Source organism: Xenopus tropicalis, chromosome 5 (genome assembly GCF_000004195.4).
Source record: "Xenopus tropicalis strain Nigerian chromosome 5, UCB_Xtro_10.0, whole genome shotgun sequence".
Lineage (NCBI taxonomy): Eukaryota > Metazoa > Chordata > Amphibia > Anura > Pipidae > Xenopus > Xenopus tropicalis.
This window is the reverse complement of record NC_030681.2, coordinates 78677635-78694033: the sequence shown is the minus strand read 5'-3', so window position 1 is coordinate 78694033 and position 16399 is coordinate 78677635. Positions and strand designations below refer to the sequence as shown.

Sequence of the window (16399 nt, the reverse complement as noted above, 5' to 3'; positions counted from 1 at the left end):
TTTACAAACACAATTTTACACTCTAATTGAAACCTTCATTGCACCAGAAAAATGTTATCTAGACTTATTTTAGTTCAGGCCTCCCCTTTAATGACCACCATTTGTCAAACACCCACCTCATCAAAACATGGAAACTTTGTCAAATCAATAATCCTGTTGTAGCTTCAAAATATCTATGAACCTCACCATAATTGGCAATCAGGCTGGCAGTAAATTAACATTCATCTCCCCCAAGTTTCTTTTGCTTGCCTCTATGATAGGATCCCATCAATTGCCTCAGGCTCCTTGGGGAAGGGAGGAGGGGGGCAGTGCCAAAGATTGGAAACCTCTCTAAGGTTTAGGTTTTGACATAATTACTAGTGATGAGCGAATCTGTCCTGTTTCGCTTCGCTGAAAAATTTGTGAATCTTTCTAAAGGTTTTGGGAATCGGTGAAAAATTCGCGAAACAGTGAAAATGTCGGCTATTCTTTTGTCGCCCTGCTATTCTTTTGTCGCTCGCGGCTATTGTTTTGTTGCCCGCGGCTATTCTTTTGCCGCTCGCGGCTATTGTTTTGTTGCCCGCGGCTATTCTTTTGCCGCCCAGCTATTCTTTTGTCGCTCGCGGCTATTGTTTTGTTGCCCGCGGCTATTCTTTTGTCGCCCGCGGCTATTATTTTGTTGCGTGGCTATTGTTTTGTCGTCCGCGGCTATTGTTTTGTCACACGGCTATTCTTTTGTCGCCCGCGGCTATTCTTTTGTCACCCGTGACAATTTTTGGACGTGCACCGAATTTTTCCGCAGCAAATTTTTTCATCCGTTTCGCGAAACAATCTGCCAATGGCGAAACGCGGAAATTCGCTGCAAATCCATGCCTGCCGAAACATTTCGCCCATCACTAATAATTACTGTTTCCGCCCAGTTTTAAATGCTTTGCCATGGTTTTCAATTACTTCAATAAACAACTGAGATGGCAAAATGTATCTTTTTCATGGACACCGTTGCAATCATTTGATTTTAATAAGCAGAGAAATCTAAATGTCAGAATATAGAAAGTGCATTTCTAATGGAAGAATGAAGAATAAATCACTCTGAAGGTAACTCAACTCTTATCTCAAAATAAATTGTGTGTGGCACTTAAAGAAAATGAGGATATTTTCAGAACTGGCCCAATGTATTATAGTAAAGCAAGATTACTGCAAACGTATATGATGAATAATAAAATAGTCCCGGTCCTAGAATCTAAGAACAAGTTAAGACAAGGAGATAATTTGAGTCAAAGTACTGTGACCCTATCACTGGTTTTACAGTATTATCCCCATCTGCATACAATCTAGCCAGTGTGTAAAAATATAATTCATATTGTATAGTGTTGGCACAGTAATCGCTAGTTGTACTGTATGAAAGCAAAGCATTTTAAAAATAGGAACGATTCCACAATAAGCTGAATTTAAAATAATTTCTAGATTTGTTTTAGGAAGACCTTACTTAAATATATGCTCAGCTAAACCTAGAGAACTTTATTCTCAACAAGTTAACATAGAGAAGAGCAAAGTATCTAGATTGTATCTAGGTTAAGGCTAGACATATAGGTAATGTTATAGTCTGAAGGAAGTAAAGTTAACCACAAATGACTTGTGGCAACACTTGCCATCCATTCAGCCTTTGGACTAAAATGGCTCTCTGCTCCAACTTATGGATTGCCAAGTGAAATTATTTCACTGTTGTTACCTTATTGGTGGATAACTGCTCCCAAATGACAGTGTTGGTGATCAAGATTCTATGATTGTTAGCTGAAACCCAAGGGGACCTCCAAGCTAAGTGATGGCCAGACAATTCAAATAAGAATGATCAACATATTAGATATGTTAGTCTTACCACTTTTACAGAAGTATTGTTATCCTGACCAATCATAAATGTCAAACACCCAGCAGATATGGAGGGTTAAAGGCCCAGTATACCCCCTTGTTCAATAAATGGGGCTTATGCTGAACATACTTTTTACCTTTTGTTAAATAATTAAAAATGTATGGTTTTTGTTATTTCTAAAATGGGCAAACAGGGAAACTGAATCTACTCCATGTTTGGTCCTTGTTCAATAGTTAATTAGATTACCAGTATACAACCCCTCCCTTCAGCCTTTGTTGCAACAGTTTGTTATGCAGGGGGTTATACAGTATGAATGAAAGAGGTGATTCACCTTTAAGCTATCTTTTACTATGTTATAGAATACCCTATAACTAGGATTTATTTATTTTTTATTATTTATTTTTTAATTATTTGCCTTCTTCTGCCTCTTTCCAGCTTTCAAATTAGGGGTCACTGACTGGGCAGCCAAAAACCATTCTCTACGAGACTATAATTTTCCTTATATTGTTACATTTAATTCTCTTTTTTCACATTCCCGTCTCTCGTTCATACTGCTGTCTGGTTGCTAGGGTTAAGACCCTAGCAACTAGATAGCTGCTACCAAACTGGAGAGCTGGTGAATAAAAAGCTAATTGCTAATTTGTCCCAGAATATCAATGTCTACATCGCCCTAAAAGTTAATTCAAAGGTGAACTACCCCTTTCATTTTCGCGATTAAAACAATAGGCAAAAAGCATATTCAGTAGTGATGAGCAAATCTGTCCCGTTTCGCCGAAAAATTTGTAAAAACTTCGGAAAGATTTGCAAAATGGCAAAAATTTGTGAAATGCGAAAAACAACTTTTTTTTGTTGCATGGCAAATTTTTGCACAGCTAATTTTTGGGCCCATTTCGCCAAACATCCGCCAATGGTGAAACGCGGAAATTCGTTGCAAATCCATGCCTGGCACAAATATTTTGTTCTTCACTAATGTTAAGCACAATCCATATTCATTGCACTCATGTTGAATAAGGGCCCTTCAAAGTACCAAGTCAGCAAGTAGTTTTGATCTCTCTACTACAAGTTAAAAATTAAATCACAGATTTCTCTACTAGTAAATCATGTCATTGACTTTTGATACTACATTGTTTGATCTACAAGGTGTAAGAGGAGCATTAATGACTAGTGTCTTTGCTTGCCAACTTGGCCACTCTACATTGAGTTGGCAGCTTATTGTCACGTCTATGGTGCCTGTTGATCAGCCTGCTCAACCAATAGTAGGCAGTAGACAGTAATTTTGCTCAAACAATATATGTGACAGTAATTCACTTCTAAGCAATGATGAGGGCCACATCTGAATGAGAGATCACACACCTTCCCAAGGTCCCTGAGGGACACAGACCAAACTCCAATGTGGATTAAAAATCCTGTTGCCCAATTCCTCTATTGGCATGTGGAAGGCCAAGAGAGAAGAAGAACACAAATAACTACCTTGTTTGAAATCTCCAGCCAGTCCTAACCACAGGTTACATAATTATATAAAATAACTGAACACAGGACACATTCTGCATTTTTAATGGATTTCTTATACCCTAAACAAAAACAGCCGTTTTATGTTTTTGTAATGTCCCATCAATTGATTCCCTGCTGTATAAATGCATACTGTAGTTATAAGCTTTCAATAAGCATTGCATGGCCTTTTATGCTCGCAGTCTGTCCCTTTCACTAAAATGTTTGAGAATTGAATTATCAGTGGAAGATTGGAAATATCATGTAGGAAAAGCATTTGAAATAGCAGAAGGCTACTGCTGTGCCATTCTCTGGGGTTTAATTGGAAACCTGGGAATATAAAGCAACATATTACATTTCTCATTATTTATGTCTGTTCTAGGAAAGCCGGACAATACACAAAGAACTGTAATTCACAAAATAATTTGGCAAAAAGTAATTTATAAATGACATAGGTATTGAATTTGAATCATTTTGCTGACACGTTGATTAATTATTACAGTTAAGTGGGACTGAAGCATTGAGTGCAGAGAGAAAACAAGAAAAATGTTTAGTAGCCTGGAGATCAGGCCTCAATGAGCCAATGTTGATTTTAGAGATTAAACTTTGTCACCATGGTGATGGAATCATTGAGAGCGTCATGGTTCCACTACTCATGAAGAGGCCTAATAAGCTGTGTGAATAATCTGTGACATTTAGAAAAAAACTGATAAGAGCCAGAATTGTCAGAGTGGGTGTAATAAAAGGAGAAACAATTTACAAAATTAATCAAGTGTACGCACTGAAATTCCCTGAGCTGTGAAAACCCGGGCAGATGGATAATGTTTAGAATCCAAAAGAGAAAAAAACACAAATCAGAGGCAAGAATAGCTAAAAGGAATCAAGGTATGCAGCTAGGGGCACCAAGCCTAGTGCAATTATTAATACAGGTATGGGATTCCTTATCTGGAAACCTGTTATCCAAAAAGCTCCATTTTTAAAAAAAAGTGATTTCCTTTTTCTCTGTTTTAATAAAACAGTACCTTGTACTTTATTCTAACTAAGCTGCATAAATCTATATTGGTGGCAAAACAATCCTACTGCTAACATAAAGGCTCCTAATACAGAAATCCCCAGGTCCCAAGAATTCTGAATAATAGATCCTGTACCTGCTTTGCTATTCATCCATACTGTATTAGCTATACATATTTTGTTTGGGAGTTATTTTAAACCAAAGCTAGTTTACAAATAAAATGCCACAAGGACATACAATTCAATGTATTGCTTTCATATTTACTGTCAATGGGCTTAGCACGGGGAAAATATTTGTATGAAAATGTACGAAGATTAGTCTTGAGCGCAGCATGTTTGGGTATAGATCAACCGCAATAAGACTAAAATTGCCTCCAGCACCTTTTTGTCTTGTTATAGTCCTGCCGTTTAATGGACTATAAGTTCAGTCTAAGTTCAGAATGAAGGAAACATGATCTATTAAGCCAAGAACTACAATGAAAACAAAGAAAGTTCGCCAAATATATACTAAAGCAGCACTGTAGGTACTGTTATACAGGTCTCCATCAGTGAAGGGCTTTAATATGACATAAATGATATATTGCGAAAATTTAAAGGGGGTAATATACACCTGAAAATAACTTTGCTAAAAATAAACACAATAAATAGGAGTTGTCTAAAAATAACATTCTGCCTATTGTTTTAATAAAAAAAATATTATAAAACACTAATTTGATAATTGGCCTAGTTTTACTGTGTTTACCGTCACCCCCTTCCTTTATAAACAGGCCAATTTATTCTGAGCACCCAACCTACCATTAAACAAACAAACCCCTCCCTTTTTTAAGCAGAAGCCTTTGAGCAGCTCATCATTAGGAGATTCTCAGTGAACTGATAATTTGTTTTATCTGCTCCTCTGAGATTCTGAGGGACAGGAAGTGACAGGATGTACTAAAGCAAAAATGGCTTCATATTCTTGGTTAGTGCCAGAAAAAAACAGAACAGAAAGAGTCCAGGCCACCCACCAACCAATTCTTTCTGACACTAGTCAGTAATCTCATTTAATAATCATGAATCATCTAATAATAATCTCTCGTGCTTATGAAAGAGTAAGAAATAAACCCAAGGTTCACAAGGTGAGACGAGGTCAGGTTTAAGTCAACAGAAACAAACTTTTTAACATAAAAACTAGATCAAATAAATATAAGAGGACCATAAAATGATGTTCATTCTACTTTGTTTTAGTGTTTCCTTTCATCAGTAAGTTGGAAAATATCCTCCCAAATGGAATGCTATAGTCATAATTAAGAAAAAAAATAAAGTTGTGTCAAACTGGACCTGAACAGAAAATACATTTATTATAGTAAGCTTAATATTGTGTATGTAGGCACTGAAAAATGGGTCCACAGTTCTTAGTGATTTCATTGACTTTCAGTCAAGTTAATATGCACATTCCATAATCACACGCAGTAAAAACAAAATGAAATGCTTTCTCCACAAAGTTCATAAAGCCTTGTCGTAAATATGTTGTAAAATGTTATAATTGTGCCTCTGTTCATTTGGCAGTATATTATAAAATTGTGTTAGATTACTGACAGCTGTTCATGAGTCTATATATACTGTTTCACAAGAAATAACCCAGTTCCTACATGCATAAAGTAGCATATATGGGGCTCTGAACACAATCAAAATGACATTTATTATACTTTACCTATTCCCTGGTACATTATATAATAATCATCATTATCTGCCTCCACTAGTTATGTATAAACAAAATGTAAGATGGAAGGAACTATAACTTGAGTTGCAGCGGTTACTGTTTGAAGATCATAGATAGGTTCCAATTCACAAATCTGCTATCCCCATTAGGTAGTAAGAGTAGGCTGTACCTTTAAAAAGGTAAATTCATGACTGGACTCGGGAAAGACTAGGTTTGTGACTATTGTGACTAGGTAAGTGACTATTTTTTTCTGCATTAATACTGGTTATGTGGCCTAAGTGATTTAGAATCAATAGTAGACAATAAATCTAACAGCATTACTGGCAAATTGTAATAAATGTTTTTTTTAAGACAGAAGAAACCATAATTACATTGTATAATGACTGTAATGTGCATGGATTTCTGTATTTTAACTTTAGTATGGGGTACTATTGTGGGCCCCTTGCAATAAAATAAAAAAGATGTTTACAGCTAATTATACCTAGATGTTATTAGACACTATTGGGGTTATGTAATAAAAGGGACTAAGTTTGCCCAGGAGCTGTAACCCATAGCAACCAATCAGCAGGTAGCATTTACTGGCCACCTGTTTAAAAGCAAACATCTTATTGGTTGCAATGTGTTACAACTCCTGGGCAAACTTAGTGCCTTTTATTAAAATATGGAGGTAAGGAGCTTATGGAGGCAGTGAAATAATGTGATAAGTTGTGTAAAAGCTGGAAAGAATAGCAAGCCTCCCAACAGCCCTATTACAGTCAAGAAATGAGTGCAACCCTGTATCTATAATGAATGTGTGGCAAGAACATGGTGGAACAATTTTATAATGGAGTTACCATTGCTCCACACTGAAACATATGCAGTAGATTGGGGATAGCCACTTTGCACACACATATCTCACTTAGTACATTTTTTAGATAAATTCTGTATTTAAAGAGAGATCAATGTATTTTTATATACAGAATCTATAGAAAATGTTATATAAAATTAAGTGCCTGGCACTGGATTTTTTATCCGGTGCCCACTACAGCCATTCCCCTGGGCAGAAGTGCTGCCTGAATGAGCACTAAGGGGCACATTTACTAATCCACGAATCCGAATCACGAATGGGAAAAAATCATATTGGAAACGAAAATTTCGGAAGATCGCATATATCACGAAAATGCTTACGAAAAAATCGTATTAGTCCCGATAATATCGTATTGGGGATCCGAAAGTCCCGAAATTTTCGTACCGAACAATTGTAAACAGCGGGAAAAACCTTTCCGATTTTTTCGTGCAAACGTCCGAAAAAGTCGTGCGCCGTACGAAAAAGTCGTTTGTGCTTTTGTAAATGTGCCCCTAAGGGTGCACTCTAGTTCTTCTGCCCTAAGGAATTGTTATTGGCCACTATAGTTCTATAGCTAAAATACAAAGATCCTGTAAAATCATTATGTATGAAGACAGATGCTCCCAGACAAAAGCATTTAAGGTGCTGTCAGTAATACTTAGCATTTTCCTATGTTACATATTCCAGTTTTCATTCAGTGTATGAGCTAGCCTTGTTACCTGACAGCCATTACTCTTTATTATACAGATTTAGTCCTTCTATGTGCTCACTGTATTTGAGCTCCCATTGTGACATTGACCTGCCACAGCATGTACCTCACATTTTTTTGTCTGAATCCTTTGTTCTATAATTACAAAGTCATTTTTAGAGAAAAACTAGGATTACAGTATCAGTTTTATAATTACTTGTCAAATACCCAGCACCCAGTTTTAGCTCTCTTTCTGATATACAGCATTCAACTACCTTTATAAAAGGGGCAAAACAATATGTGATATATAATTAAAAAATATTAATAATGCTGAAACAACAAAAAATATTTGTATTATTTACAGGTACAGGTATGGGATTCATTATCTGGAAACACGTTATCCAGAAAGCCCTGAATTACAGGAAATCCTTCACCCATAGATTTCATTTTAATCAAATAATTCAAAAATTAACAAATATTTCCTTTTTCGCTGTAATAATAAAACTGTACCTTGTACTTGATCCAACTAAGATATAATTAATAGTGATGAGCGAATCTGTTCCGTTTCGCTTCGCAGAAAAATTCGCGAATCTTTCAAAAGATCCGCAAAACGGCGAAAAATTAGCGAAACAGCGAAAATGTTGTGCGGCAAAAAAAATTGTCGCCCGCGGCTATTATTTATATATAAAATCATACAGTGAATGTTCTCTAGCAGGAGTTATCCAGGCTTATAAAGAAGGATTCACCCTATCATACATATTTACCCCAAAGCTGAGCATCAGAACTCCTACTTTTAGTGTGTGGCCAACAGTGATGGTTCTGGTACATGTCAAACTCTTGTAATGTAAGTTTCTGACTTTCTGAAACCCCTATGCTGATTTCATTATTTTTACATGTAAAAATCGCATCAGTAAATTCTTTCTGATTCTTTTCATGTATAAACAATTGGACTAATTGTTCTGCCCAGTCATTTATTATTACATTGTGCAAGGAATAGGTTACTCCCAGGAAAAAAAAATATAAAATTAGTTTCTGAAATTATATGAAAATACAACATGTTCTAAACTTTCTGGTATAAGTAATGAACACAATAGTTAAACTTATTACCAAACATGTCATAATAAAGGTCATGACCGTTAAAGTGGATGAATAGCTCTAGAGATCTGTACTGTAGACTGCCCTAAATTATTCCTTGCTGCTATTAATCATGGACGCAAATCTACAAGGAAAAGAAACCCCCATTTTTACTTGTTCTGCTTCTCCAGTAAGATAAACAAACAAAACGGTTCTTTAAACATATTTGTACTTGGCATAGTATTGGGAAAGATTACCTTAAAACCTGGCTTTCTGCCTCTTTTCTTTGGAATTTTTACAGTTGGCATGGATCCAGCTGACCCAGTGTAGAGATTATGGACAGCCATCTTCAAAGGGTTCGAATGAAGTGGGGGCCTTCCTCGTTTTCTGCCAGGTATCCTTGGAGACTGCATCTCTTAATATGATCACTCACTTAGTAGCAGGGAACACAGAACCTGTAAATGGTAATAAGGGAAAAATGCTTTGTTATATTATGTGCTAACGCTCTGTTAATGGCTTATTATAGATACTATCCCATAATTAAAAAACTACCAATAATAAAAAAGTGAAGACCAATTGCAATTTGTCTCAGAATATCACTCTCTACATCATACTAACAACCCCTTTAAGTATTTTCCCCCCTAAATTGGTTTCTTGGCCACAAAGAAAAATCATATGGGCTTACATACAGTTTATCTTTGGCAATGTCTACTAAGTTAACATTAATATCCCTTTATATACCCTGTGCCTTATCCAAAGTAAAGCAATATGCTTATGCTTTATTACATTCATTTTCCAACTGTTATCCCTAGATGAAGAATTTGCAGGTAGCTCTGTAAACTGTTGTTGCCTTTATAAATTCTGCATGTGGTCAGTTCAGTTCAGTGAAAGAACAGTCCTACTGGGAGGAAATGGCAGGCTTAAATAATGTAATACTACATGAAGATCAAATAGGAGTTACATCAGAGAACATTATTGATCTCAGTTCTTTTAAGCAGGCTGTAAGCTTTTACAATTTGCCAGCTTGCCACAAAGGCTTTGTGATTTGACATTCTCCTACCTGTTACATGAAAACCCTATCTAATTATAGCAGCAACACCATTTTGGTCACCTAGAGGAGAATGGGATATATTTCACTAATGACAGAAAAATCAGTCGCAATGGGACAAAAATGTTGATTTGTGACAAATTTTGTATTTGTGCAACAAAAAAATCCCATAGGTTTGAGACTGCAATTTTTTTAAATTGCCCCTATCTTCAAGCAGGTCTTAAAATGTGCAAATAAAAGTCTTAATGTAATGAAAAATATTACATTCCCCCACTAGAGATGTCTCTAGTTACAGATAGCTCTTAGTTTTCCGTGTAACTATGTAACAAAAGAGCAAAACAGAAAATGTGCACTGAAAGAGAGGGACAAGTGTTTAGAATGTAGGATTTTTTTAAACAATAAACATAACTTTTTTTTTGTTTGCCAGCAAAACCAGAATCTACAGTGCTCACATACAAAAGCACATAATAGCAATGCATTGATGCTGTATATTGTATATTCATAAAGGTTCCTGGTGGCCTTTTGATATATGTCACACGGGGGGGGGGGGTCATTTATAAAGCCTGGGCAAATTTGCACCTGGGCAGTATCCCATGGCTACCAAGCAGATGTTTACAACTAAGGGAAGGCAGAGGAAAATAGACCTTTACAGTACAAACTACTGCATGAATATATTTTTTCTTATAGCAGAAAACTGCTTGGCACTAAGTAGGCATTCTTAAGGCTCTGGTACACGGGGAGATTAGTCGCCCGCGACAAATCTCCCTTGTTGCGGGCGACTAATCTCCCCGATATGACATCCCAAATGTAAATCGCCGGTGGGATGGCATATGCGGTGGCGCAATTCTTGCCAGTGGGATGTCATATCGGGGAGATTAGTCGCCCGCAACAAGGGAGATTTGTCGTGGGCAACTAATCTCCCCTTGTACCAGAGCCCTTAATGCTCTCAGGAATACTCTCATGGAAAAACATGAAAATCATGCACCAGTATTATCCAATCTATAATCCAATATTATTCAATATTTGGTATTCTTCTAAATACAACTAAAGCTGCAGTGAGACTGAGTAACACTAGCAAACACCAATCATGTAGTGGCAGACGTGCAAAATATTTTGGAACTCTGGTCAGTTCTTCTGAACAGAAGGGTTTACATATAATAGTGAGGTCAGGCAGGTTCCACACTGTCAGCGCTTAGCAGAGGCTTATTCTTATCACCATTTCTAATGCAGCTTTACAGAACTTAGAAATAAGCGTTATATCTAAAGTTACAGTTGCTGTCTTGCTGGTACTGATATTTCAAACTAGTTTTCCCAGGTATGAGCTAATCTAGCAACTGTTCCATAAATCTGTGCTTATACTTTGTTGGACTGAGACTATGGGGGTAATCCTTCATGTACTGCCAAAAAAAATCCATGTGTAACAGACCTAGAATGGCTCTGCATTTTAGTTCTATACATTCTTACATTCTAAATATATTAATAAAAAGGATTTTTTTTAAAGGAAACTATGGCCATTGCAAACAAACCATATATCGCCAAACAATGTAGGTCTTATGGGGGTATCTTTTACGCTCACACTTCATCCTGTTACAGTTAGGGCTGCATTGTTTCCTGTCAGGTGAGCACCCAACCCATCACTAAATGGTGGCTCAATGGAAAAACTGTACAAGGGCAATATTTACTGATATAGTATATATATATATATATATATATATATATATATATCTGGCAAGATTCTTTAATAGGTCACTTAATATGATATAAACTATCTGTTGGTTAAATATTCATTCTGGGCAATAGTTTTCTTTTAACAGTAGCTACCCAGCCATGCTGTGTGCATCGCAAATTGCAGACGTGTGCTGAAATTAGCCAGTTAGAGAAGGCGAAAATTGTCAGGGTGATGTAGCTAAAAAAATAAATAAATAATAAAGCTCCCCATTTAGATCAGACCGTACATTAATATAGGATGGAACTCATTAGGGTAATCTGTGAGCAGCACTGTTTTTGCAGCAAGGCACAATGAGGCTCATTTACTAACTGGACAAATTTATATTTGTTTGACCAGCTGCAATTAAAACAATAAAACAACTGTTTAATTGGCTGCTGTGGGTTACTGTCCAGGTACAAATTTTTCCCAGTGTTGTCTTCTTATTGGAGGGGGGTAGTTTAATGTAGCTGCAATTAGATGTGCATAGTGACAGACACAATGGAAAGATGCAACTAGAGTCTTACACCAGGGTAGTAGGTTATGTGAATACATAGCATGAATACTAACCAGAAATAAAATGCTATGCTTATCTAAAGTCTATGCAAACAACAGTTATGCTAAGCAACTGATAGAGGTAGGTGTGATATCCAACCCCTTGGATGTTGCTCCTAGAGGCCTCAAACAGCAAGGGCGCTTCTGTTAAAAAGCAGCTCCTGGTAACTTAAAGAGATGAATTTCCATTTTTTAATATGAAAATTTGGCTCTGCTAGTGCAGAGAGAACCTCCTGTAGGCTGCAAGTCCACATAGGGACTACTAAATAGCCAATCACAGCCCATATTTGGCACGCCAGTAACTATTGTTGATGCTTGTATTGCTCCCCAACTCTTTTTCCATTTGAATGTGGCTCAGGGGTAAAAATGTTTGCGGACTCCTGTTATAGAGCAAAAATTGTTTTTTTTTGTAAGAATATACATTTCAGACATCAATTCATTATTGATAATATATTATTGATAATAGTTTTTCTTTTTATATGGATAGCATTTCTTATAGTAATATTAGTAATAGTAATACAGGTATGGGATCTCTTATCCAAAAACCCACTATCCAGAAAGCTACAGGAAGGCCATCTCCCTTAGATTCCATTCTAAGCAAAAAATTCACATTTTAAAAAAATGGTTTTCTTTTTTTGTGTAATAATAAAATAGTACTTTGTACTGTTTAAAACATAAGTCATACTTAAAAGGTCAACCCTTTATTATATATTTGCAATTAATTGTAAAAGGCTCTGCATATATGGTATTAATCAAAGAAAAGTGAAAATAAGTTTCTTTGGAAGGATTAGATTTATATAGTCGCTATTCTCCCAATTGCTTTTATCTTTTCTTTCTTTTTCTAAATGTCACCTACAATTCCAAAAAAGACAAAGGACAACAAACTAATATTAATAATGGATCTTTGTACTAAATGGAGCTTTGTACTAAAACATTCAGTTAAAATAAATATATTATGCAAGCACCTGGCTGAGAAAGTAATTAAATTTACCAGTATTTCAATAGCATGTAAAAAGGCCCCTTCATACAGATCTGTCTCACAATAGCGCGCTACTGCTTTTGGGTTCAAAGACACAAAAAAAAACATTACTGGCATAGATAAACTTCAGTCTGCTATTTGTTTTTGCTTCCATTTGCAGCTTGTTATATTATTTTCACTAAATGATCTCTGGAGTCTTATGACATTAATTGCACAGTGATCAAGGGAAACCTTTATCTTTCGAAAAGGTCTCTTATTGCTCATGGCAAAGTCTGCCACAATTCTTTAGCCTTGCCCAGCTTCCTGATGTGCATAATTCTCTAATAATGAAATATTAATTTTAGACATTGATTATAGAAATTAAATAATGACTTGAGATGTGTGCAGGGGGGGGGGGCTTACTGCCAAATTATATTTTAAATGGAAAATTAAAAGTATACGAATAATCATATTTTATTGTTCCTGATACATACAGTGGAGCTTCTGACCCTCCTGAAACCTTTCCCCTCAATTTACCCCTCCAACACTGGGACTGAGGCAAGGGAAAAGGATTGCTAATGCAGGGAAATGTTACTCTTTACACTAAGGGGCAGATTTATCAAAATGTGAGTTTAGAGCTTAATACATAAAAACTCACCCACATTCTATTCATTCCTATGGCAGGCAACCCCAAAACCTATAAAAAATAGTAATATTTTCTGAAGCAATGTTGTAGGCACACATAATAAAAATGTTTATCCTTTTTATGGTAACACAAATAAAAAATAGACAATAATTCCCCTCCCTGATGTAAAGATGTCAAATAATTTGGCTATAAAATTTTTTGATTGTTTACTTAAATTGCATTACTTACATTTACTTATATAACATGGATACAGTTTGCATGTGTGTATTTTTATAGTACCATATAGCATTCCTTACCCTCAGGACTTACAGCCCAAAGTCTTTGTGCCATCAAGTTTTGCCATTTATTAATCACTAATCTGCAAGTACATGTTAGCAGGTAAAGGTTGAGCCAAGCATTTCTTTAATCCCTAGAAGGGTTTTGATCAGCTAGAGTTGATATACAGCCTGATATACAGCTGGGAGGGGGAGTGTTTACTATTCCGGGTTTAAAGTATTTTCCTGGCAGTGCAGTAACTGGGCAGAGAGTGTCAGGATTCCCTAGTTATAAAAGGGGAAGCCAATGTGTGCTTGGGCTCTTTTGGGTTCCCCACTTGCTGGAAGAAGTGGTGTTCTGGGAGCCTGGAACAGAGCTAGGTTTCAGTAAGAGTAGCAAGTGCTAGCATAGATTTGTAATAAGTAGGATCAAGGTAGTTAGTAGAGCAAACAACAGCAAACTGATGCTCACACCAGCTTCCAGTTCCAGCGGTAAAAAAAGAAACCTTTATTTCACATCACAGGAAATATTTTTTTCTTCTTTTTACCACTGGAACTGGAAGGTGGTGTGCACATCTGTTTGCTATTGTTTGGCTGATTCTCTCCCTGCTATGGACCACAGGGCCAGCCTGGTGAGTAACCTGGTGTAAGCACAAGATTTATTTGAAAATTTTTGGCCGACGAAGTGGGTCACAAATTGTGAAATGTTCAATCAAATAGTTTGGGAGCATGCTGTTTATTGTTAATATAGTAAGCTAGAGCAGCCAGAGGCTTCAACAAGGAGGCCAGTAAGAGTTTGTACCCTGCAGTGACAAGGTCACCATTATTGGGGCTAAAGTGTTTAGGCTCAGGGATAGAGAGAGACTTAGAGCGTGGGACCGTTGTGCGCTTCACGTATCGCTGGGGATTGTTTCACCAAGGCACTACAGTTGAGAATAACAACTGATGTGAGAAAGTATTTGAAGCTGATTTGTAACACAATAAACATCACTAAGAAAAAAAATATATATTTTGCCAATAAAGAGTTTGATTTGTTTTTAAGAACCACTGGCGCCCAAGTTATATGTGAGATCAAATTCTATGTGTGAAATCAGTGTAGTTTACTCTTCATCCAATATTAAAATGAGGGCCTACCTGAGAGGGAAGAGTCCATATAACACATGCTGTACAGGGAGTTGCTACAGTCTAAAGCAAGCCTGGGTAAGAACTATTACAGTACAAGGTACTAGCAAGCAACTCATTTTCTAAAACCTGTTAATATACTGTAAAATCTAGAAAATTAGGAATTGTCATATATTTCCGAGATGACTTTACTAGAAGTGATGATAAATAGATGTTGCACAGCTCTAGGCCAAGTCTTTGGGGATAATATAATGACTTACACAAAGTTCACTCCATCCTAGTAAGTCTTTGCGCAGAATTTTAAATAAATCAATTTATTTACAGTATATGCACAGTTTTTTAAAAGGGCCAATTAGCTGCTCCCTAAGCTCTGTCTTAGTTGCTTCATGATACATCTGGGCCTGACTGCTTCCATTATTTCCACACAGAAAGAAATATATAGGGATTTCTGACATAGCTTTTAACAAGTAAAGAACAAAATGACAATAAGCATTGTGTTACTCCCTTTAGCAATATGCTATACATTACATTAACTCCTTTTGCATCAGAAAATTCTACAGACTTCTGTTTCACAATGGTCATGTCATTGTCAAGACTTTATCTGCACATTAATCTATTCACAGCTTGACCAGACTTATGTATTTTTTCCCTGCTAGCATGCTGACCTTCATTTTCTCTTTGATAAGCAGAGGTGTAGGAAAGTGTAGTTGTTCGGCCACAATATTTCAAAGAGTATGCTGGAATGATGGAATGCTATCTATAAATCTATCTTTTTATCTCAAAATACAGAAACTAAATGTATATGATAAATCTAAGCATATTAACAACTAGATGCACGTGTACATAAGAGACTGAGGCACACTGAGCACTACTACTCCTTAGGGTAAGAATGCCATTTTAGCTGCTCAAGAAGGTAAATACATGACAGAGTTATTGACTTTAGTAAATGCATCAGTTCATTAAAAACTTCCCAGGCTTTCAGGAAAATGTTCTGTCAGGGAAGTTTTAATAAACATCAACACAGACTGAACTGCTGGGAATCCTTTACAGAAATCCTGTATGTGCAGAGGCAGGGAATGCAATGTAAAATTCAGCTATGCTTCACTATATCGCTTCTACTATTCTGTGGGATCTACACAAAGATTATATGCTGAGTGAATTCAGTCAAAATGTAAAAAAAAATGCTGCCAATGCAAGGCAGGTGAGCAACTGCCAGCAGCAATAAAGAAATGTGTACCTGTCCATCTGGTCTATTGGGTGAACTTTAAACAGAGGAAAGCAAGTATATTAGGTTACAAATTAACTATTGGCCAGTGGTACCATAATGCCTGCACACTGACTGCTGCTATAGCTGGATTATAAACACACACACATAATATTTCACTCTTCATTCTTTTCTTACTATATTTAAAATGTATGCAATCTATTTTGCATAAACCTGTTTTCTAGAAAGCTCTAAAATATACCATTTCCCACAGG

General features: G+C 36.4%; 1 protein-coding gene across 2 annotated transcripts in view; it reads right to left on the bottom strand.

The window, feature by feature from the left end:
* scml4 (Scm polycomb group protein like 4) overlaps positions 1–16399 on the bottom strand; it is a 53794-nt gene that overhangs the window by 22383 nt on the left and 15012 nt on the right. For both annotated transcript variants that reach the window (XM_031902635.1, XM_002937160.5), the window contains exon 2: positions 8890–9087. In XM_031902635.1, the coding sequence (XP_031758495.1) occupies positions 8890–9045 (156 nt within the window). In that variant the 5' untranslated portion in view covers positions 9046–9087. The remainder of the gene's footprint in view (positions 1–8889; positions 9088–16399) is intronic.